General features: G+C 40.4%; 1 protein-coding gene across 1 annotated transcript; it reads left to right on the top strand.

Moving 5' to 3' along the window:
- The first annotated feature begins 9,883 nt into the window (after positions 1-9,883).
- nptna (neuroplastin a) lies at positions 9,884-23,112 on the top strand. The gene is made up of 9 exons (XM_071896677.2): positions 9,884-9,944; positions 15,002-15,349; positions 16,819-16,993; positions 17,431-17,525; positions 18,565-18,698; positions 19,503-19,776; positions 21,938-21,959; positions 22,419-22,495; positions 22,711-23,112. Exons 1-8 carry the CDS (start codon positions 9,884-9,886, stop codon positions 22,477-22,479), a joined length of 1,170 nt encoding a protein of 389 aa, XP_071752778.1. The 3' UTR covers positions 22,480-22,495; positions 22,711-23,112.
- Positions 23,113-25,001: the final 1,889 nt, after the last annotated feature.

Below are 25,001 nucleotides of genomic sequence, written 5' to 3'. Positions count from 1 at the left end.
CTGAAAGAGCGCGTGAGGTTTGCGCATTTATTACACCTGCGGGTTTGTACTCTTACACAGTAATGCTGTTTGGGTTGAGGAACGCGCTGGCCACTTTTCAGCGGCTTATGAACCGCGTTGTGTCTGGGCTGGACGGTTGTGCCGTATATTTGGATGATGTGGTCGTATACAGCGATACCTGGGAAGAACATCTCCAGCGGGTGCGCGCGCTGTTCGATCGGTTGGTTTGGGCACGCTTAACAATCAACCTGGCAAAATGTGAATTTGTGAAGGCCACTGTGACTTACCTCGGTAAAGTGGTGGGCCAAGGTGAAGTGCGTCCGGTACAAGCCAAAGTGGAAGCCATTCAGCAGTTTCCACCACCCACTACCAAGAAAGCCCTCATGCGTTTTCTTGGCATGGTGGGCTATTACCGGAGTTTTTGTAAAAACTTTTCCTCTGTGGTTGCACCGTTGACAAATTTGCTGAAGGCTCAGGCCAAATAGGTCTGGTCTTCCCATTGTCAAAGTGCTTTTGAAAATGTGAAGTCCCTCCTGTGCTCTGCCCCAGTACTGGCTGCGCCACGTGTGGACCACCCTTTCAAGCTTCATGTGGATGCCAGTAATGTGGGGGCCGGTGCAGTGCTGTTGCAGGCCGATGACAGCGGGGTGGATCGGCCAATTGGTTACTTTTCCAAAAAGTTCAACTCGTATCAGTTGAATTACTCCGTCATCGAAAAAGAAGCATTTGCACTTATTTGGGGTCTCCAACATTTTGACGTGTATGTTGGGGGGTGGCATGGCTTCCTTGGTGGTATATACTGACCATAACCCCCTTACATTCTTACGGTCATTGCAAAACCCCAATCAAAGGCTAATGAGATGGGCATTATTTCTGCAGCCTTATCAGTTGGACGTTCGCCACATTAAAGGTGTAGATAATGTGCTCGCAGATGCTCTGTCCCGTGGGCTTTTGCCATGAGTTGTTATAATTCACTGTATTCAACTTTGCCTCCTCCGCTTTCTTGTCTTCTGTTCTTCTCCCTCCTCTTAAATTGCTCCTAGGTACCAGGTTGCTGAGGTGGAAACAGGAATGTTAGACCGGTGTCTGGAGTAGCTGGGTAGTATTCAGTTGAGTGTTAAACTATAATGGTAATGTATGCCTACTATGTTAAATATATGTGTGTAGCCCTAATTTATTGGCTACAGGGGACTGTTGTGTGTGTATATATAATTGTTTTCCTGTGTTTGGAAAAGGGAAACTTATTTTTTGACATTTTGTATTTTCTTGAATTGGGTACTGGGTGGGACCCAGTTCTTAAGAGGGGGTGTGTGTGACAGCCCTCCCACTCTGTGTGCTTCCTGGTTGTGTTTTGTTGCAGGTAATTGACAGGCAGAGTGGGAGTGTCCCTGATAACGTGGGGCACCTGGGATGGGTGGATCCCAGGCTATTTAAGACGGCTGCTCTCTCTCCCTCACTCTCTTTCTCCTCTCCCCCCTTTTGGTTGGTTTGAGCTTATGCTCCCCTTTTGGTTCTTTTCTAGCACCATACAACACCCCCACACCACACTTTACACTCACCCAGGCATTGCACTCACTACTGATGTTACAGACTTACACCCTTATTTCATTTTTGATCATTTATTTAGTTAGGTTACAATAAATATTTTGTTGTATTATTTTGAAACATGTGTGGTCTCCCTTTTTGTCAAGTCCATTGAGCCTGGGCTGTGACAATACTATACACCATACTGTTTATACTATATACTGTATATATCTTGCATTTCATATCCACTGTTCATACTGTTTATACTGTTTATACTGTTCACTGTTATTTATCTTAGCACACTCATACTATACTGTTCATACTGTTATTTATCTGTTATTTATACTGTTATTTATCTTAGCACACTCATACTACCCCTTATAATTTATTCTATTTATATACTTAGCGTATTCATACCACTCTGTTCATACTGTTCATTCTGTTAATACTGTTCATACTGTATATACACCATACTGAATATACTATATATATTATTATATACATCTTGCATATTCATATATCTTGCATACTCATATCCACTGTTCATACTGTTGATACTGTTAATACTGTTCATACTCTATATATCTTAGCACATTCATACTACCCTTATAGCTTATTTTATATATATATATATGTATATATATATACATATATATATATATATATATATATATATATATATATATATATATATATATGTATATGTACATTACATTGCACTGCACTTTTACTGCTTCTTTTGCACTTCTGGTTAGATGCTAAACTGCATTTCATTGTCTTAGCACTTGTACTCTGTGCAATGACAATAAAGTTAAATCTAATCTTCAGTTGTATTTTATTCTAGTTAAAAGGGCACAACCTGGACAACAACCAAAATGAGGAGATGATTGCAACCAGCAGCAGCAGCAGCTCCTGGACCAGTTTATCCTTGTCCAGGTCTGATCTGTGAGCTCTGAGCAGGGAGGGAGTTGTCTCAAGGTCTGCATGAAGACAGACAGGCTTTTGAAAAGCTAAGATATAGTCAGAGAATTAGCATCTACTGTGTGCTAGCCACAGTACTCACACACAGTATTTGCTTGACAATGTCAGCATGCAAAACTCGATCCATGTTGAAGCTGATGCTAATTTACATGTTGTTTTCTGTGAGTTGTTGAGTTTGCCATGACTAACACACCATTTTGGGTGAAACTGCACCATTTCCTGTGTAGTATTTTCCCCAATATATACTCATAAGAATGCAAAAATAAGTATAACATCCTGGTATTTTATGCACCTGGATATTGGATAAATATATGTACACTGGAAAAGCCTCCTGATAAGTAAGTACTGCAGGGTGTAACAGAGACATCCCCTAAACTTTAGAAGGAGCAGGAAGCCCGGTCGGACAACACTGAGGCTCTCTACAGGAAAGGACAGAGCAGGCTGTACTTCCTGAGGAGGCCCACACCCCCCATCCAACCTACACAATAGCTTGGCCCCTGGACCATCTCTCTCAACATACATCATGGCCAAAATAGTGAGTAAATAAACGTTGATTTTTAGTGATGATAATGACAGACAAGCATGTTAGTAGAAAAAATATGATTACAGCTTTAATCCAGATCTTAAAAATGAGCTTTGAGAAATCTGCATACTGTGAGCAACAATAAAATGAGACACATGTTCTATGCTAAACACATTCCCAAAGTATTTCAGTGATTTCTTGTCAAATTCTCTCTTAAAAAAAAAACAAAAAACAAAACAAAACAAGGCTGATACATGCAACTGGTTAATAAGAGAAAGCAATACTTAACATGTAAGTGAGACTATTTACAGCAATCCTTATCTTTACATCTTTTGCATGGAATTACATAATATTTAAATGAGACTGTTTAATTCAAATATGACATTTTTGCATAGATATTTAGAGTAATTCATGAAGAAACTATGAGGATCAAAATGTATTCCACTTTTCATTTCTTTGACTTTACTTCCAATTTCAGACAACACAAAAAAATTAACAGAATTTTAGCTTTTTTTTCTTCTAAGTGGAACAAGGAAAAAAAATCTTCAGACTGACTGGGAAGATTTTTAAAAGCTAGACCGATCAATCTCCAAACAAACAACACATCAGAAAAATAACATCTTTCTCAAAGTAAAATTTCCATTCTCAAGTTAGAGGAGAGATAGGATGTCACTTTGGATTCAGTGGGAAGGTGTCAGAAAAGACTGCTGGCAAACTCAAGTCATCTCATAAGTGTTGTTGAGTCCGTGGGGTTGCTCTTCCTCTTTGCAGCTCTCTTTGATCGCATACACTATGAGTCCCAGGCAGACGATTATGAGCATACAAATTCCGATAATCTAAAGCATGGACCATAGACAAACAACAGAATAAGACCAAATTTTGGAAAAAGTTGCTGCTCTCTTTTCACACATCAATTCTGGACAGATGCCAAAACCAAACATTTTTAAAGACATCAGATTTTTCCTCACCTGAGACGTAACAAAGAATTCCTGAGAGCGAATCATTAGTTCTTGTGATGAGCTATGGTTGGTTGGCTCACACCATTTCTGAGGAGCAGCCTTGTCAACAACAACAAATCTGCCCCACCAGTCTGTCATTGCACAGGCAAAGTATTGGCCGTCGAAGAACAGCAGGATCAGCCACACTATGGGAGGGACAATGCTGATACATATTCTTAGACACCTGTCCCGCCTGCATCCATGTACGATCAGCATCAGTGTAAAAGCCATAACGGCGGGAATGACAAAGAATGCAGACGAAAACAGTCTGTTCCATCTGGGATTGCAAGGACACTCAAACTCCACCTCCATTAACTTCTCCAAGCCCATGAGGATGAAGCCAAAAGCCACATTTGACACAAGAGGGCTCTTTCCAATTTCACTCTTCAGTCTTGCGAGCCATTGTTGTCTTCTTTCCATACTAAATTCTACATAAAAAGAGAAAACTGCGGATGAAAAGTCAGTGAGAAGGTGCACATTTATGAAAAAGCAGTGATGCATTAATAATACTTTTTGTGGGGAGGTTTGCCTTGCAGTCAGAGGGCCATATTGTGGTGCTGCTCTGTTGGCTATTTTCAATGCATAGTCAATGGAAGCACATAAAACAGTTAAGTGATGACAGCTTTCACTACTTCTACTATGCTGTGGTGTCTTTGCCTTTTAAACAGAATATCTTTAGGTTACTAGGGTAACCCCCGTTCTCTGATAACCGAATGAGGTATCTCACTATGGGAAGCGCCTTCTGGCGTGACCAATCATGGAAGCTCCAATAACACCACGTCTGTCGTGAGACAGACCAATCATCTTGAGATGCACGGGCCAGCCCGTCCCCCTTTATAAGCGCCCGCGGCGCTGCACCCGTTATTCTCAAGCGTATTTCTTCCACGTACCCTACATATGCAAGCAGGGCAATATTGTGAGATACCTCACTCGGTTATCAGAGAACCGGGGTTACCCTAATAACCTAAAGTTCTCTTTCAAACCTCATTCGGTATCTCACTATGGGAGATGTGGCCCACTCCCGAATTGCATGCTCCGAAGCCCATAAGACCTCGACCCGAGACGGGTCGACACCACAAGCCCTCCCCATGGGCTAGCACACAATTTTAAATTATACCCCAATTTAAATGACTTCAATGTTGCACACATTTGCAAAAACAAAAATAGGTTGCAATTGTTTTATCGCATTTTAATTTTCAATTTTGAATGAACATTTGAATACTGTTAACCATATAGTGGGGCATGTGTTTGAAAATGAAAGCTCAAATGGCTTTTTCATTAACAATTTAATATTGGGGCTGTGTAGATGGACCTAGTGGGTGTGAATGTACAGACCAGTAGGCCTACATGAAAATTCAAATACAAATTAGATTACTGAATTGAATTTGTTTTTTATTTTGACCAAAATAATGCATGCATAAGTGGAAAATGAAAATACTAATGTGGGATTACATTTTCATTTTCAATTAAGTTAACTACACTCATCCATAACTGTCAAGTGTTGATTGTTGATTTTTTTTTTTTTAAATAACCAATGTTTTCATCATTGAGATATGAGAAGTAGAAATCATTATAATATTTGTGTCAAGCACTGTAGAATCTGAGTGAGTTGAGATGCCCCGATAAGTGATGTTTTCAGAATATTTGCTCTGGTCAGCAGGAAATCTTGTAGTAACAAATCCTTTTCACAGTTTTAACAATGTTGAACGCTTACAAACATCAATTACAACTGCAGCCTCGACCTCAAACTCTCACTCTGCCATGCAGGTTAAATAAAATAATTTTTCTTAAGAGTATTAAAAAAATGTCAAGTCTGCTATACAGTGATTAGACCAACCCTAGCATATTAAACACCCTTATAGGGCCCTTTCATGCTCCATGTAATACAATTGGTACTCACCAGAATTAAAAATGGGACCAAAACTATCTCTCGGTATTTTAAAAAAAACTCTACTTGAAGGCTTGAGTTTCCTTGAAAGGAAGCTATCTCTTTACTGCTCAGTTTTTGTTTTGTTGCTCTCTCTTTACTGCTCAGTTTTTTTTTTTTTTTTTCTTTCTTTCATATGCATATTCATTCTTTATATGGGCTTCCTTCCCTAGACATTTCCTGGGTAAAACTGAGCAACTTTCCCTTTTAGGCTAAGGTATAAACCTTGTGGCAAGGTTTTATCAGTGCCTCATATTCTAATTTATTTCTTTACAGAGCAAAGCATTAGTTTAAGACTCAAAGTTATTCTGATGGCAGTTGCATGTTTTTGATTACCAAGCAGAATACCTATTTCTCTATCAGGGTCTCAACATTCAAATTCTTGATACTGAAGCAGGCACTTCAACCACAAGTCAAGTCAAATTTTATTCATACCAGGGCAGTTCAAAGTGCTTTATAAACAAGAAGCAGAGAGTTAATAATTTAAAGCATGTAAATACACAGATATGTATACAATATACATACACACATATCTCTACATATACATACAGTATATACATATACACATGCATACACATATACATATACATACATATCTCATATACGAAGGAACTTGTAGAATACGATGTGAGAACTTGTAGAATAAATATGAATGTTGAAATTTTCACTCACAAAAAATATTCACACACGCCTTGACTTTTGCAACACTTCCTGCGATAAATGTGTTGCAAAACTAAATTGTGCAACTGTAGCTGTTGATGTGCAAGAGCAGAGCGGGGGAGAGGGGGGGGGGTGGGGGGGGGTGGGGGGTGCGTGCATGTCAGCTCTGTCATGGTTTGTTGGTCGCATCCCCACTTCAATGCGTTTTGGTTTAGGTCTGATGCCGAAAATAACCCCTGTGTTCAACGCAGGCTTACGGTATTCATACACACTGTTATATAAGATAATCTTGACAAGACAACAGCGCGTTTATGAGTTTTAAAGCATAAATGTAAACCATATTAGCAAAAACCTAACGCTAGGCTAACCTGCCTGTGAAAAGAATGAACAGCAGAGGTCGCATCCTCCAACGGCACTGCTAGTCTGATTTCAAAGGACTACAAATGTATGGCGAGCGCTGCGAGCCACGTACAGTTCCATGTTTCTCACATAGACTGTAAAATTTCTCACATAACAAATGTGTTTGATGATGACCAATCAAAACGATCTCACTCTAGGGCAGACCGATTATCCTTTTGTGTACATCTCTTATACTACGCCATATGTTATCCATATGTTATCATACGCGTATGGTATAAGTCCTTCCTTATCATACACATAGCCATCTCACATCAACAGCTACAGGTGCACAAGATAGTTCTGCAACACATTCATCGCAGGAAGTGTTGCAAAAGTCAAGGCGTGCAAATTCGACAGTTTGTGATGAGATCGCATTTGTGAAGTTGCAATGACCAATTTGAGAGGTTATAATCACCGAGCTGTGGTTGTAGGCTACTGGCAAATTAACTAAATACAAGAATAAATATGAGTAAATGTAGCCTTATAAGTTTGCAGCTGTCATTGTATTTATCTAAGTATCAATTTACACATTTATGAATTTTTGTCTGTGACTTCAAATTCAGAACATGGGTGTGTGAATATTTTTTGTGAGTGAAAATTTCAACATACAAGTTCATATTTATTCTACAAGTTCTCACATCGTATTCTACAAGTTCTCACATCAAGTCTACAAGCTCTCGGGTTTTGCAACATAAATATATCCAGAAGTTTATATCCTTTAGACAGTCAAGCAGTGCATTTAAGGGGCTAAAATCTCTAGGAGACAGGGAAATAAAAAGCTGTGTATCATCAGCATAAGTATGGTAACAAATTCCATGTTTTTTGATGATATGTGTGAGAGGTAACATGGACAGATTGAACAAGAGTGGTCCTAGAATTGACCCTTGTGGCACCCTGCATAAAATATCAACATTATCAGACTTATAGTTACCAAGAGAAACAAAGTAATTTCTCCCACTCAGGTAAGATCTAAACCAGTCCAGAACGGAGCTAGATAAGCCAACCCAATTCTGAAGCCTTTCCATAATAATGTTGTGGTCTATTGTGTCAAATGCTGCACTTAAATCAAGTAGGCCTAATACAAGTACAGAGAGCATTCTTGCATCGGTGCTCATCCGAAGGTCGTTGATCACCTTTACAAGGGCACGGAATCCAGACTGAAAGTTGTCATAGATATTATTAGTGGATAAGTAGTAGTGTAATTGTTTGTAAACAACCTTTTCAAGAATATTACCAAGAAATGGGAGGTTGGAAATAGGCCTGTAGTTACTGAAGACATAGGGATCTAAACTAGATTTCTTCAGTAGGGTTTCATGATAGCATTTGTAAAGCAGCTGGGAAAAACTCTGGATTGTAGTGAACTGTTAACTATTGTAAGTATTTCATCGGAAAGACAGTGAAGCAGGGATTTAAAAAAAGACGTGTGCAGAGGATCTAGGGGGCAAGTAGAAGATTTAAGCTGCCCCACAACTTCAAGGAGCTCAGAGGAGTCAATTATTTTAAAAGTTGCCATCCCCTCCCCAGGAGTAAACCTAGGTGCTTCTGATGTTGATGATTTTATCACTGAAAGCAACTGCAATCTCTATGATTAATTAGACTATCAATTGTTGAGAATAGGATGTGTGCACTGTTCTTATTATTTTGAGTTTTGCTTGGCGCGTTTGAGCTCACTGTTATATGCACAAAGCTTTTCCTTATAAATATCAGAATTAATCTGTAGGTTATTTGAACTTGCTAAAATTACAGCAGTTTCATCCTCCTTCAGTTTCAATTGTTCTCCAGGTATTACACTGAAGATGAACAGTGAAGAGAGGACTGAGATGGCATAGTCCTGGTAGGCTATAAGATTCAGCTAGGCCTTGCAGTTTTAGTAAGCAGCTTTTTAAACAAGCACACCAGTTTACTTGGAAATATCCTAAATACACATCCACCCTTTTCAGCACACATGCACAGTGGAATCCTGTAAATGTTTCCATGATAAAACATACATTTCTTTAATGACAAAATTAAAAAGTAGACTTTATTTGGTGGGAGACTGCAAAAACAACAATAAATAACCAGCAGCCTCCACCCTCTAATGTCAACATACAATGGCCAGGCTAATAGGCGGTGTAAGTTGGTAAAAGGATAAGACACAGGAACCTGGAGATCAGCTGGCAGCCTGACATCAATTAAAGCCTAAAGACCTAATATTAGTCATGCACAAGCATGCGCATAGCCTATTGCTGGTCTGAACTGGGATTTCTGAGTTCAGATAATTAGTCCCAGGCCACTCACTGTGAGTTTGGATGACACAGTATTCATTTAGTTCCTTTTAGTGACAAGAGAGGCTAGCACACTGTGTCGCAGGTGTGAGACTGCCATTACCCTATATTAGTTCAAACTGAAATAGGATTAAAAGTCTGCTTAAAGCCCCAGGGTCTGTTGGGGTCAGGGCTTAGTCAGCTGCCCGTCTAACTGCTTGACCTACAACACAGTTTTAAGCATTCAGCACAGTGTATAGTTATGGCATTATAGCCATTTGATTACTCCACATTCGCATAGTGCTCCACTTTATGTCAGGACGTGTGTATCTTCTTGTCTCTGCGCTCCTCTAAGATCTCGCGGGATTTAAGATTAGATGGAGAAAAAAAAGGTGGTTCCTTCCCTGCTGCTGCACCGGGCTGACAGCAGAGAGCTGCACAGGTAGCCAGCTTTAGTCCCAGTCTACCTAGCGACGCTTTCCGCCTGACCCGATTGGAGTGCCAGCCTCGGCTGCTCGCAGTTCCACCCCGCACCACATCCCGCTCAGGTCACCTTAGCACTTTCCCTACCGGCATCTTTCATCTTCCATCTTCAAAGATGATACCTGGCAAGCGAAGAACTGCAATAATGTCCTTCTCGGTGGCGATATTTGGAGCACTGATGCTGCAGTCTGTTTCTTCCCAGAACGGTAGGAATGTGCACGCCTTATAGAAATACATGACGCTAAACATACATCATGGCGAAAATGCGTTTTGGAGAGGGATATCTCCTGAATTTCTGCCATAAGGGTATTTCATTATGGTTTTTACAAACTGATCATTTTAAGATTCCTCTGTATTGATAAGGCTATCCATCACGAATGTCTCTCCAGCACTCAAGCCTCATTAGATATCCTATCCAGCATGGAATAGCGCTACTCTAAAATAAATACATATGAACCGAATAGGCTTTTTGCTTTAAGCACGGCACGCTTTAAAATAAGGGTCAATAAATCATTAATAGGGTAGAATCTGTATTCGTTTGGCTGAAATGGGCTACACGGAGGCCTGTGCGATGTCCCTAAAATGTCCTTTGAAGTGTGGAGCTGAATACCGACTCGAAACATGAACGGTTCATTCAGCAAGGACAAGTTCTGCTCATAAGGAAAGGGAATAATTAGGAAAAGGGGGTTGGAAAATCGTGTATCAGTGTGTAATCTGAAGTTCAAATTCTTTATCTTTTCCTTTGACTAGAGCACACACACACACACACACACACACACACACACACACACACACACACACACACAGCCAACCTGTCAGGCTTGGTAGTCCACTTAGATATGTAAGGAGTGCAATATGACTCAGGAATTCAGCAATCCAGCAGTGTATCAGGCTCCTATAACTCCTATCCTACAGGGCGAGATAATGCTCTGCATCAAGCCAGACCCTTTTAACCGAGCATAACATGTATGTAATTAGATGGAGGACCTTAGATGTGCAGCACTGTAAATAGCACCAGTCCATTTTGCTGCATGCTTCTATTTTTAGAGCAGAGATGCTGCACTGGGAACCATGGCTTTAATGTCCTCTTGCAAGAGTGAATCTGTTAACTCTTCGCTGAGATGTACTGCACTGCAGAATGACATTGATTTCTCAATACAATTCTACTTGTCCAAATGACCCTCTGCTCATAAATCTCATCTCCACCAAGCAGAGTGAGGCAGCGCACCGGTCTGAGCTGATTATTCCTAGGTGTGTGGTGTAAGTGTGCAGAGGAGCTTGCATCCCTTTGCAACTGTTTATTATCGGTGTGTGTGTGTGTGTGTGTGTGTGTGTGTGTGTGTTTGTGTGTGAGAGCTAGTGAGAATTTATTCATTTTTGTCCTTGTTAGAATTGACCATGTGTAGGAATGCATAAGAAGTGTCCTCCAGTATTGCACACCCACTCATAGCATCTCTTCCTCAATCAATGCTCAAGTGGAAAAAAAGAGCACTGGTTAAATTTTATAGCTTTGTATCTGACAGATAGCTCGACAGCGGGATCTTTTCTTTTCCGCTCCGCTGGTTTTCAAGGATTCTTTTAAATGGCGACAGCGTATGTGCCACTTTTACAGATAGGGTAGAAACACAGGCCCTCTTCAGCTGTCCTCAAACTTTTCACCACTTTTACGACAGCTTGAATAAAGAGAGGCTGGAAAATTTAGAGATTGCGACAGTATATGCGGGATGTTATTTCATCACTGTGTTTTTCTTGCGTCGGGACATTCTTCATGTCAAATTCCAGGCAGCTGAGTCTGACAATGCAAGATATTGATGTACAGAGCAACCAACCACATGGGAGGAGCCATTTGTATCTGCTAATGACAATTCATATGTGAAGGTTCCCTAAGGATGTGTGTTTCAGCGAAGGCAGAGTGGTTTTACCAAGGAGACTGTTTAATCTCAGTCTCATCCAAACCATTTTTCTACCTTTTTTCTATTTTCTTTTTCTTCTCATTCTCGTTAATAAACCACAAGAAGTGCAAGGCAGGAAGGCCTCAACGCACTGATCAATGCCAGCAGAGGATTTTGCTGTGCTTTAGTGTGCTGAATAGAGTTGCCACTTGATTTAGAAACCAGCGCTCACAAATAGAGATGCTGAGATGTCCAGCAATACACAAAGCCAGACTGCAGTCAGCCAGAGATTGACAAATTATTCACCTTACATTTATATAGGCGATAAGAAGGATGGGGTTGAGTAAATTGATATTGGTATTCTTTCATAGAGAATATGAGAATGAGAATATAATGCAATGAGAATTCAGTTCCTGATTTGGCCCAGGTTAGTACAGTATAAAAGACGATTTCTCAGTGAAAAGGGAAAATACAAGGAGAAATGGTTTTATGATGTGGCTGCACCATTCAAAAGGTACCGCCTGTTGGGAGACCAGGGTCCTGTGGCATTTTTAAATAAATAATCAATACAGTCCTCAAACAACAAAGTGTATGACACATCGGGAGCTTGGAATTATAAGGTTCTATCTAGGTAGAGCGCAGTTCTGCGATATTGAGTTTAAAATATTTGACATCCCAGCTGGTTATGAAGTGAAATCTATCTTTATAGTTAAACCATAGTTAAACTTAAGGCCTGTAGCCTCATGGTCCTTTGAATGCAAAATATCAAAACCCTAGGACAAATAGAAATAGGATTTTTAAGAATTGGTTTGGTTCTACAAGGTTCTATCTGACTGTTTACAATGGGTTAACCCCAGTTTCGATGGGAAATTGGATGGATAGGATTTAATGGTAAAATTTGATTATCAAGTCAGTTTTGAAGCACATTAAGGCTAGACTGCATCAAACTAAATTAAAACCCTAACCCTTACAGCATGAGCCCCGGTCATCACAATAACGTCAGTTTCCACACGAGAAATGTCACTGCATAAACAGACTTCACTTTAAAACTCCTTTCATCGTAATACACAACTTTTTAAATATTAAAATACTGGCCAGCATGTATGACTGTTACTTGCCCCAAAGTAGGATAATCTACACATATCTTTCTATATGTTTTTACAGAATTGCAGGAGGATGGATTGGACAGCTTCCTTTTTTCTCTCAACCCTCATTGTCTTTTGTCTTTTTCCTTCTGTCTTCCTTTTCTACTCGATGTTCTCCTCTGTTCATCTGTCTCACTCCTTCTCTCTGCTGTTCTGTGTTTCTGCTGCTCTCAATCTGTCATTAAAAATACTAATTCAATATAAAGGCGAAGCCACACAACCCATTAACTGGGATGGTAACCAGTGAACAGTTACTTCATCCACATACTGCAGATTCATCAGTAGATAAAGAGAAATAACATAATAACCTGTTAGGAAACAATAATGACTATTGTAGGTTATCTGATGTTAGCTAGACTTAGCTAGCTATACATCAGAAAGCTAATGATTTAGTTGGTGAACCAGTGATTTGCCTTGATTAAGCCGAAAAGCCTCACTTATCTTTCATTATTATCATGAGTGATATTGTCATTAACTTTAAAAATGCTCCTATTTTCTGGCTTGAACACTATTATTAGGCTACTACTCTTTTAGGCTACGTTAGCTAGCCTCTGGCAGGATGCATCTGAAAGGTGGATTTTAATTGATCCTCACTGAAACATTGAAGTTTGTGATTGGATACTTCTAGTACCAATTTCTGAGATAGAACTTTCTCTCTTCTTAAATATTCAATATTTAATCGCAAATGCTCCTTTTTAAAAAACAACACAGCACAAGCATAAAAGTAACATTCAAATATTATCAATACGACAACTCAATTTTGATAAAAAAGATAGAAGATAGAACCTTAAAATTCTAAACTCACAATATTAAGAAAATCCTCAAGATTAATAAAATGGCAGTAAATTGATCAACATACAGTAAGTAGCCTAGGTATCTCCCAAGCATAATCATTTCTGTGTGGTATGTATCCATTTGGGGGCTAACATGTGAGACACATAACAACATATGAAAACTGACATGTCATCAACTTGAGGTGACAAACATTGCTCCGACATGTAGAGTGGCCTGCTGGGACACAGTGTTTTGACACATCTGTGTGTGGTGGGATCATCTGTCTCTCAGCAGTTTGATGTTAAGAGCTTAGGTGTTGAGTGATGTTTTCATTTTCAGTTACTTCATTTGCAGAAACCCAACCTACATGAAGGTATCTGCTGTTGGCACAGTCTGGCCCAGACTTGCTAAAAGCAGGAGGGTGATGTCAGTTTGATTAAAAAAAAACAAAAACAAAAAAAAAAAAAGGTGAATGTGTTTCTTGTGATGATCTGCCTGGTGTGGCTGGTTGGCTCTCCCTCTCGTTGCCGTTGAGTGCTTCTATGGAAACGGAGGGGGTCTCTCGCCGTGCGCCCACACGCTCCCCAGAGACCCAGAGCTGCAGCTTCTATAAATCTCCTCTCAGTCTCATGTGCGCTCCACAGAGCCTATAGACCAGGCTCACGGCTGCACCCCCCTTCTCTCTAGAGCTGCGTTCAATTGTTGCACTTTTCTCCCATTTACTTCTAATAGAGACATTTTTAGTCCAGTAACAGTAGACTTTTCCCACTGAATGAAAGGCAACTGTGTTCAGTCGATGAATAATCATATAAACGAGCTTTTCTGAGCACTGATGATGTTTTTACTCGGTAGATAATGATGAATTGCTATGAAAATGACAAGGTCAGTTGGAGGACTTTTGCATGTGAGCGCTGTGTAAGCCAGATTCAAATTTGAAATGATGTCATTAATTAGACAAAACCGAGTGAGGGCGTCCTGACAGGGACGTCCCTGCAGAATTTAGTTAAAGGTTCCCAGGAATAGCAGTAATAATGGCTCGGACAGATCTGAGGTCATCTCTCTCCTCTAACAAAACTGTTGATGTGACCGTTGTTGACAATTTGCTGCTGATGTCACAGTATTCTGCAACGCAAGACTATTTCATGCTGTAGAAATTGTGCAACAATCTGGTGGAAAAGAATATTTAAAAATGTTTCTCACCTTTATTTTGCTTGTATTGATCTTTGTTTTCGTTTTAATATAATTTGTCTGTCATTGTCTTTTTTAAATTATTTTACCTAATCTTTATTTTCTTTTGTTTCCCTAACTGGTTCCTTTTTAATTTATCCTTTTATTTTCTTGCCTTTCCATCCTACACCTTTCCCCTGTTTTCCTCTTTCGGCTCGTCTGTTTGCACATGCTACCCCCCCCCCCCCACACACACACACACACACACACACACACACACACCAGCGGGCTTTGTGAAGTCTCCTCTGTCTGAGACTAAGCTGACAGGCGACACCTTTGAGCTGTACTGTGACGTGGTGGGCAACCCCACCCCGGAGATCCAGTGGTGGTACGCTGAGATCAACCGAGCCGACTCCTTTCGGCAGCTGTGGGACGGCGCCCGGAAGCGGCGGGTGTCCATCAACACGGCCTACGGCGCCAACGCGGTGAGCGTGTTGGCCGTCACTCGTCTGGCTCTGGACGATGCTGGGACCTATGAGTGCAGAGCCAGCAATGACCCGCGACGCAACGACCTGCACCAAAATCCAGCCACCACCTGGATCCGTGCTCAGGCCACGATAACGGTGCTGCAGAGTGAGTGGTCAGTGTGGAGGAAAATCCCCGGCATAGCAACCAAACCTACTCCCTGTGTGATTCAGCCTCCCTCGAAAGTGTCCAGCAGACCACTAGTTTCCTCCCTAGACGCCATCCTCCCCCACAGACCTGGAAAATGAAGAACTATACCGTCAACTAGTCGTTATCTCATCTATTACAGGCAGAGCTGAGTAGTATTTCGCATTGTGCCCATGCCCATCCCTCAGTTCAGTAGAGCCCAGTCTCCTCTATTTCCTCTCTATCTCATCTGTAGGCTGTTCAACATATTAGTTTCCCTTTATCTTTCATGTTTTTCATTTCCCTGAATTGAATATCATCATATTCAGTTTTTCTTTCCTCATCCTCCCTGTCTTGTGCGTTATGTGCGTCTCTATGTGTTACATGTCATTATAAATGTATAAATGTAGTCTATTCTTCTTTTATTTCTGCATTTTGAAATGTAGAAAATGTAGAACTACACTTAGACGCACAAAATAATCCAGTTATTTCACTGACTCTCGTTTATAGCACATCTGACTAGGAACTCCTATTAATGATAAAATATGTCAGTTGCTCATCCGCCTACAGTACACAATCAATGCATTATATAAGCATTTCTCAAAATTGCAGTTCATGTTGTGTGCATGTAACTTTCCCACAAATTATCCAGTGCCAAGATTTGAGAAGCGCAAAGCCTAGATGGAAACAAAGAGTAGGTGTAAACACTGACAAGTCAACAAACTGAATGTGTGTTGGGCAAGTAGTGTTGCAGCTTGTGAACACTGTGATTGACAGGCTCGCTGCTGTGTGCATGTCCAAACAACACTTCAGTAATGCAGCTATCAGAATTAAGCAGAATATGAATACTCCAATTAAGCCCTTTATTGAAGTAAGCTAATCCAGTCGAGGATTTTAGACAGTCTGTTGTGTTTTAATCGGATGGGAGTGCATGTAACTGTAGAGTATGTGGGATTCAATGTGTTTTTTTTATGGGATTCCTGGAGGGCGATCAAATCTCAGCTCTAAATTACATCTCAGAGCGGAGTCGGATGGACCTTGACCCGGTGCCAGATTCACCGGCTCCTGACTTGAGTACTTCCTTTATAAATGCTGAATCGGTTGAGGCAGACCAAACTACGCAATTAGTATTTGAAGATTCATATTTTTCGGCTGTACTATTGCCATCAGCCATCAGTTTATTTCAGCGGTAGAATGAATGTGCCTCTGCCATGATCAGATGTTGGTAAGGCTTCTCTGTATGCCACTACTGTAATGGAAGAACAGTATTTTGTTACTATTCTAATCTTACACATTTATTGTATTCCTGTTCTATAGTGCCTACAGTATGGTTGGCCTTGGTTTCTGTATGAACCCTTTGTGTTGTTGTTCACATCTTCCAACACACCCTCACCCGCCCGGGTTGTAGCGCGCATTATATCTGTCATAGCTGATCTATGTGTGTCTTGCAGAGCCGTCCATCACCTCCTCCGACCACATCACCCTCCCCACGGACTCCCACAGCCCCCCCTTCACCCTGCAGTGCAACCTGACCAGCGCTCACAGCGTCCACCAGGAGAGCTACTGGATGAAGAACGGGGAGGAGATCGAGGACACGCGCACCACAAGCAGGAACACCGAGTACAGGTTGGAGTCGTGGAGAAACCTCGTATGTCTGTGAGAGGGGTTTAGAGCAGTGGTTCTCAACGTGGGGTCCGGGGACCACCAGGGGTTCTTGAGGGGGGTTCCGGGGGGTCCCCAGCAAATTGATGAATTGTTAAACTTCACCATTATTTAATTTACAAGAAGTTAACACAATAGAGAATGTAGAAGAATGACTATTTCGATCATAATTTCACTGTTATCTCTCTACCTACAATAGAGATAGTCGTGGAATTCTGGACAAAATCATATCTAACAATAAAAATATTCTCAGATTTGGGTCAGAGAGAAAATATATCATCAAATGGGAGTGCGTGGCGCTAATGTGTACTAAATTAGGGGTCCTTGATATGAAAAAGGTGGAGAATCACTGGTTTAGAGGCTTGCGTGGGTTTACCTGTGGTGTGTTTGTGCTGTTTCAGGCTGGGCAAACCAAGAGGAGACGACGCTGGAGTGTACATGTGTGTCTACACCTTCGAGATGGCTCCTCCAGCCAACGCCACCATCGAAATTAAAGGTACGTGTTGATTTGTAAGCTACAGGCCCTTTTTTTTCCCTCTTGGTTTCAAGGCCACATTAGAGATGTCACCAGTAAAAATGACCCGGGCGGCCTTGAGCGCCAGCAGCCCTGTCATGTGAGGACCTGCGATTTGAAACTGCTCTACTGGCTGCTCAGGGGCAACCAGCGCCCTTGACACCTCCATCTAACCAATGCCCAGCTCAGTGGCAGCAGATGGTGTCTTGTCTGTCCGATGGCCAGGGATTATGTCTCCACAGTAAAATCTGGCCCCAGCCTTTTCTGCTGTCACACATGCATCGCTATGGAGGCAAACTGGATTTTGGTAGCGCTTGCTTTTATTTTATAGGGCACTTCTGTCAGGCAGAAAGATTTACAACCAGGCAGATTTACAGTACTACATGAGTATTACATGTAGTATTGATGACTGACAATTAATATTGTATTGTGCCACCTGTTCCTTATAGTTTTCTGATGACGAATGAATGGAATATTAGATGTACAAATATATACAACATTGGATTTCTATTGTGATAGTGTGACCATCTCCTGCCAGTGGCTGAGTGATGTGTTAGCCAGATTAATGTTTATTCCATCTTCCTCCTGCTGTTCTGTTCACACAGTAGTTAGTCAGGCTTCCCTATGTAGCACTCTCCTGATCGTGCCTAAAAGACTTAACTGGAATTACCTTCATTTAGTGGATTAGCGGAAATGCAGAGCATTTATGATCTCACTGCTGTACTGCAGCTGTTCAGTGCCTGAAAACGCTTCATTCACACAGCAGTTTTTCACCAGCATTGCCTTCTTAAGTAAAATAAATAGAGAGATTGCAATAAATGTGTGTGGCTTATAGTTTATTATCAGTTTCTTCTTGACAACATGGTTTCAAAGTACAAATTACACATATATATTTTCCCTGCAATCGACATAATATATGCATACATACATTATTGCACACGCAGTAAACCTGTGGCACTGTATTCTGGTGAACTTCTTAAATGTAATAACAGTGGATCTTTACTGTTGTTCCTTGTTTTAGCTGCTCCTGACATCACAGGCCACAAGCGAAGTGAGAATAAGAATGAGGGCCAGCGCGCTATACTCTACTGTAAGTCTGTGGGCTATCCTTACCCCATCTGGACCTGGCGCAAGCTGGACAGCGGTGTTTCCATGGTATGTTATCACTCCCATCTCCCCACATCCATGGGCTTAGTGGGAAAAGGTTCATGCAGTTTATGGGTGCTGCAGTTTATATTGGTGGGATGCAGTAATATCTATAGATGTGTGGAAGTCATATATTGTGTTGCGTCATACTGTATGTACATGGTTCAAAACACTGAACCCATCGTTCTTTGGTTCACTGTGGTCAATAAACAATTGATGTTTATTAGAACAAGAGTGGAAAACATACGCAGAGAATTCTGTTCTTACTCAAGTAACCTGGTTTTGAGTCGATGCATATAAACGTCCTAACTCGGTTAGAATAACCCAGGTGAGCTCATACTTCAATTTTGAGAATTCACTTTTGGTTTTTGCACAAACTCAGACTCGCACAGCGTTATGGGTACATTTTAATGACAACAGAAAACATGGCAGTGAACTGTACTCATTATTACTATTGGGATTATCATGTCTTTCCCCTGTATTAGCAGTAACCTACTGCCCAGTTAAAGCGGGTAGCTGGCAGCCACATCTCTTTCATACTTTCTTGATGGCAGACCGTTCTATCTATCGCAGGTGGACAGGAATATTCTGTTAATTGGTTTATTGATGGAAACAGGCAGTTTCAATCGCAGGGTATCAACGGCGCATGTAAACAGCTTAACTCAAATAAGACTTTAACCAGAGTATGGCCAATAGCCGGGTTACTCTGTGCATGTAAACATAGCCACTGTCATCTTACACATAGTCATATTCCTCCATGACACATCCACCATCAACCTTCTTCTATTCTGTGGATTCCCTTTCCCTTTACAGGACATTGATAACTCATCCGGACGCTTCTTCATCAGTAACAAAGACAACTACACCGAGCTCCATATTGCCAACCTGGACATCGGTTCGGATCCTGGCGAGTACCAGTGCAATGCCACCAACATTATCGGCACCTCCTCCGTGGTCTCTGTGCTGAGGGTGCGCAGCCACTTGGCCCCCCTCTGGCCTCTACTGGGGGTTTTGGCCGAGATCATCATCCTGGTCATCATCATCGTTGTTTACGAGAAGCGCAAGAAGCCAGAGGATATAGGAGACGGTGAGTCCCAGTAGTGGTGTTTATCCTTGTTTTTGTTTTCCAATCATTTAGACATTACTTAAGAGAAACTTAATTGTGATTCATGGATCTCTCCTGTGAATTTTGTGAATTTTGCATGCAGAGCCCAGTGAGTGTGGTGTTGGGCAGCAGGGGACTGTGAGGGAGGCCCAGTTTTTCGGTGTCTGCTTATGTCATTCCTTTACAGGAGACACTAACTCAGTCACCTGACACTGTGCTGTGCCGGCACTCAATAATTCAGTCTGACGACGTTGACCCAACAGGCAGACACTGTTGCAGTAGGTCACACCTTGTCAGGACAATTTCACCCATTTAATATTCATGAGTAATATGATACTGCAGTGTTGCAAGAGGTGGACGGTTTTCAATTATTCATGGGTTTCAAGGGACCTTGCCCCGTCCCCGAGCTCCAGCAAACTTAGCCATGAGAGACATCATTAGGTATACAACCTGCCTATGCTATCCAGGGACTTTCTAATAATGCTAACTACTTCATTTTCAAGAGTCTGGCTATATCATAAATTATGCATTACTGGTATTTTGGTGACCTTTTCCTCTCAAACGGAATTTTGATGTTGTCACATGTTGCCGGTTTGGATTCAACGTGCAGCAGGTGAATGACGGTTCACAACTGTCAGTGACGCCCGATGACAGTTAATAACAGTTAATATCACTCAGGTAGAATAAACTGTCATTACTATTCATCCCATGGTGAAACGTGGACTATTGCTGAATTGGTAGGCTTTAATGGGATATTTCACTTTGTAATAACATACATAGTTTTCAGCAGCCTTTCCCACATGTAAAGTGGGTTTCCGGGGTCTTAATTCACTGTCATTCATGTTCGGGGCCTCAGCTAAAATAGTAGTTCTGCAGTATAAACTAACTACAGTAGTAAGCATTTCAATGGAATAGACAATTCTGAATAAAAGGTAGGCTATCTGTTTATTTTTATATCTGACATGAGCTACTTGTAGGTGCATTTACATGGGGGTAAGGCTGGTGAAAACGAACCATGTTACACCAAAGTGAAATATTACTTATTATCACTATTATTATTACCAAGTCAATCTTACAGTAAAAATACTCATAGCCTTTCAGTAGCATGGTGCATTATATTGCAGTTGTAGAGCAGTCATACACCAGAATCCTTACTCAAAATGTTAAATTGAATAATTCATACTTTGGTTATAATTCTTGAAATCAGGTTAGCGTTGGGTATTGAATATTTTAACAGATTGTTGTGATATCTCCCATCCTCCCCCTTTCCCAAATCGCATAACCTAAACCATGTTTGTGGTAAGTGAGAGACTTTGCATGCCTCATGAATTTCAATAAGCATCCAGTCTCATCTCCTTCCAGTTCACAGCATATTACCCACACGCACAATCTTCTTTCACTTCTGCACCGTATGTTTTACCTGAGTGTCACATGCAATTAAACATGTTGAGCAACAATTTTTGCTTGTTTTTAGATTTTTTTTCACCAACATTGGTTCCATATAGTTGCATCAAACACAGCATTACAGCAGTTCTCAAATGGCATGCATGTTACTATAATGAATTGAAAGTACTGTGTGTTTACCAAGCATTTCTACTGTCACTATTTCCATACAGAGTCAATGACTTTATTATCTAGAAGGCTGATATTGATGGAGCTGCTTTTCAGTAATCTGTTTGAGTGAACAGATCTTTGTGAGCGGTGCTTGTCTGTGCATGAACAAAGTATTTTTAAACTTAACCTTTGCCTGTACATAATTGTCCTCACTTACTCATGCGTTTTAATGTGGTGTTGTGCTGGTTTTTACTGCATTCTGTGTGTCTGTGAGCAACCTCATGCCAAATGTAAAAGATGGTTTTTCATACGCCATATGGCCTGCTCACTGTTCAGCCTCCTCATTCACGTTTCCATCCCATGACTACAATCTGCACATAGTCATGCTCTTTCACAGATGCCCCAGACCAACTACAGTAGAGTTGAATTAAAGTAATCCTTAAACGCCTGAAGGTCAAGTGCACCATGTATCAGCCACACATTTCTCATGCTCTCTGTTAAAAACAACTGTCAATTCATCAACGTGTGCAACTTTCTTCCGGTTTATTTTTTGGTCTTCATTTCTCCATATCTTCCCTTGTTGCCTCAGATGATGAACCAGCCGGACCAGTGTAAGTACAAATACGTTACAGTCACCACCTTATCGTTGTTTAGCTCGGTCATGTGTGTTTTGTTGTAGCCAATAAACATATATCTACTCTTGACAGTCTATATAGCTCAATGTATAATCCAAATCTGGGTCGCACAGCATTCGCAAATAACTAAAATCCTTGAAGAGGCATGTAACAGTGGCTAGTGATAAATTAATATTTCTTCCCTGTGATTGACAACTTACCTCCTACCATCTAAATTGACCTAATGAGGTAAACCCCACCCATGATTCTCTAAGACTATAAGTAGGTTAAAACAAAAACTACGAAATTATTTGCAAATACTAATTCGACCCAGGTCTGGTGTTGTCCTCCACTGTGAAAAGTAGAACTCACAGTATGTTCATGTGCTCAGCTACTGAGTGTACACATCTTTCACTCGAGACTAGACCTAATTTTATCATTTACTTCCTGCTAAAGGAAAACCAATTCAACCAACAACCACAAAGACAAGAACCTCCGCCAGAGGAACACAAACTGAGCCGACTGTCTACTAAGTGAGTGTTTAATCTCTCTCCTCGGAGGAAGAAATAAACTGTAAATCCAGTGTCAAGTTGCTGCTAAATATATATATTACTAGCCTCTGGCCACAAATTCAGAGATGATCTACTAAATATGAAACTACCACTGAAAGCTCTTGTCACATAAAATAACCAATGAGTTGTTCCAGTATTGACTGCCCTAATGAGTTGATTTGTCTCTGTATTTGCAGGTAACATTACGTATGTTTTGACCATATGAAGGTAAACAAGAAGGGAATCCATAGCTATTGTTAATAATATTTATCTGCCATTAAAGTATGGTTGTGGAGGAGCTAAATGGCTGTACTGTATGAGGCATGCCTTATGATTTTATTGTGTGAGGGTGAGGGGTCAAGAGAGACTCAAACCATTATGGAAATGTTAACATTATAACCATTGTTGCTGCATGCAGTTGTTGACGTTTATGATTTTTTTTCCCTCCCTCTTATCCGCTAATTTAACATTTTTACTAATTCTGAAGTAATGCATGCAAGATGTTGACCTTCTGTTTGATACAGAAATGGCTTTTTGTTCTTTTTCTCTGAGAGTGGCTTCATGTAGATAATCTGTACCGTGTGTTCTAGGGGAAAACAAAACTTGGCAATGTAAAAGAAAATGCCACCATAATCTGGTATGACAGTTGTGTACAGTTTTATCATTCCGCTGCATACCATTTTATAAGTTGGTACTTTATCATTTTATCAGATTATATATATATATTACATTTTAAGGGCTTTGCAATGTCCCTCTAAATTTGATTGAGGTTTATTTTACTGTATGTACTGTATGTATTAAATCACTATAACTCTGTATGAAATCACCATTAATATAAAGACTATTCATGCTGTATGATGCACTTAAATGTTGAGAAAAGTGGAAAAATTGTATAAACCTACTTTAGGAAATCTGTACTCAAATCATTCTAACATATTGTTTTTTAAATTATGTGTATTGTATAGCATGGCTATTATCCTATGCAATTATTATTCATATCAATATATTGAAAAATATCGCAGCTTTTGATTTCTCTGTGACAAAGCTTTAAACTAGTAGGATCACCTTAGAGCGTTGATGGCATACTACACAGCTGCATGAATTCTCTATAGCTGACGTGGGACGCATCGAGAGAAGGCTCACGTCAGGACTGACACATGTAAAGCAATCCCAAGATCCCAATTCATTTTTAAGAATAAATATCTCAAAAAGAATGTTTATTCGTTGAGTTGAGTGTCTTTAACATGAACAAAACTGTTGCAGACATGTGCACACACACACACACACACACACACACGTTCAGATGTGACATCAATGATGCACACAGTCTGTCATATGGAATAAATGCTTGAAAATAACATCTTAAATCTTCTTAAATATTGCATATGGAAAACAGCACCATCTAGTGAGATTTTGACTGGTTCACAATGGAGACCGTGTGGTAAAAGTAGCTCTGCTGATGAAGTTCAGTTCACACTATAGGAACAAGGATCAGCAAACCTTGATTAAATATCCTGACCTTATAGTTACACAAAGAAAAGTTAACTCTGACTCTGAGACTGTTTAGTCAACTTTTAGTTACCTAAATCTCTCAAAAAGCTAATCATTTACCTACATTTTCTAGAACAAGACCCTTCATTATTCTTACAGAGGGAGCAAATATCAGCAAGGCTATCAAAGAGCAACCCTGACCCTTACACTCTATGTTTTTTATTTTTTTTATTTAACCTTTATTTAACCAGGTAAGTCAATTGAGAACCAATTCTCATTTACAATGATGACCTGGCCAAGAGGCAATAACAGTATACAAGTTGATACAGATAGTAAAAACATAATCACAATAAACAAACAACATGAGTCAGTTTGAAACATCACAATATACATAATATATACAACAGCAGAAATCTATAGTATGTATAGTAGCAGGGCCAGAAGAAGCAAAAATTCAGAAGCAGGTGCAGTAATCAGAAATGTCTTCTAATGAGCTGTTAAAGGATAAGGCCGGTGTTTTTTAATGCATTGCTTACCGTCAACAAATCCTATGAAAACAACAAAATCAACAATGCATTTGCTCTACTCCCGTTACTTTCTGACTTTCCATGTATACCGTCAACCTGGAAGTCATTGGCTCCAATTGTAAGCTAAAAACCTTGAAATACAGCTCACAAAGACATAGTTTCAATTTTAAAACTCGCTAACTGTTACCACGAAAAGTCAGGCTGTTGTAGTTATTACCAAATCAAATTCAAACGGGAACAAATTCTTCATTACGCCGGGGACTATTTTCGGTGCTACGGAACTACTTTCCTGATATCGCAAAGTGTTTACAGCCGGCTTATTAAGTTGTTTGAGGAAAAAGTCGGCTGGCCCGGTGCATTGTGATGATGAAATATGTTGCCCTGAGCAACGGCATGGCTCTTTGACATGTTTTTAATCGTTTTTTTAATACAATGGAGTTCTATGGCTGCTGGGACATGGTTTCATTGGG

The sequence above is a fragment of the Centroberyx gerrardi genome, chromosome 4, assembly GCF_048128805.1.
Source record: "Centroberyx gerrardi isolate f3 chromosome 4, fCenGer3.hap1.cur.20231027, whole genome shotgun sequence".
Classification (NCBI taxonomy): domain Eukaryota; kingdom Metazoa; phylum Chordata; class Actinopteri; order Beryciformes; family Berycidae; genus Centroberyx; species Centroberyx gerrardi.
The sequence above is the reverse complement of the archived record's forward strand: the minus strand, read 5'-3'. Positions and strand labels throughout refer to the sequence as shown.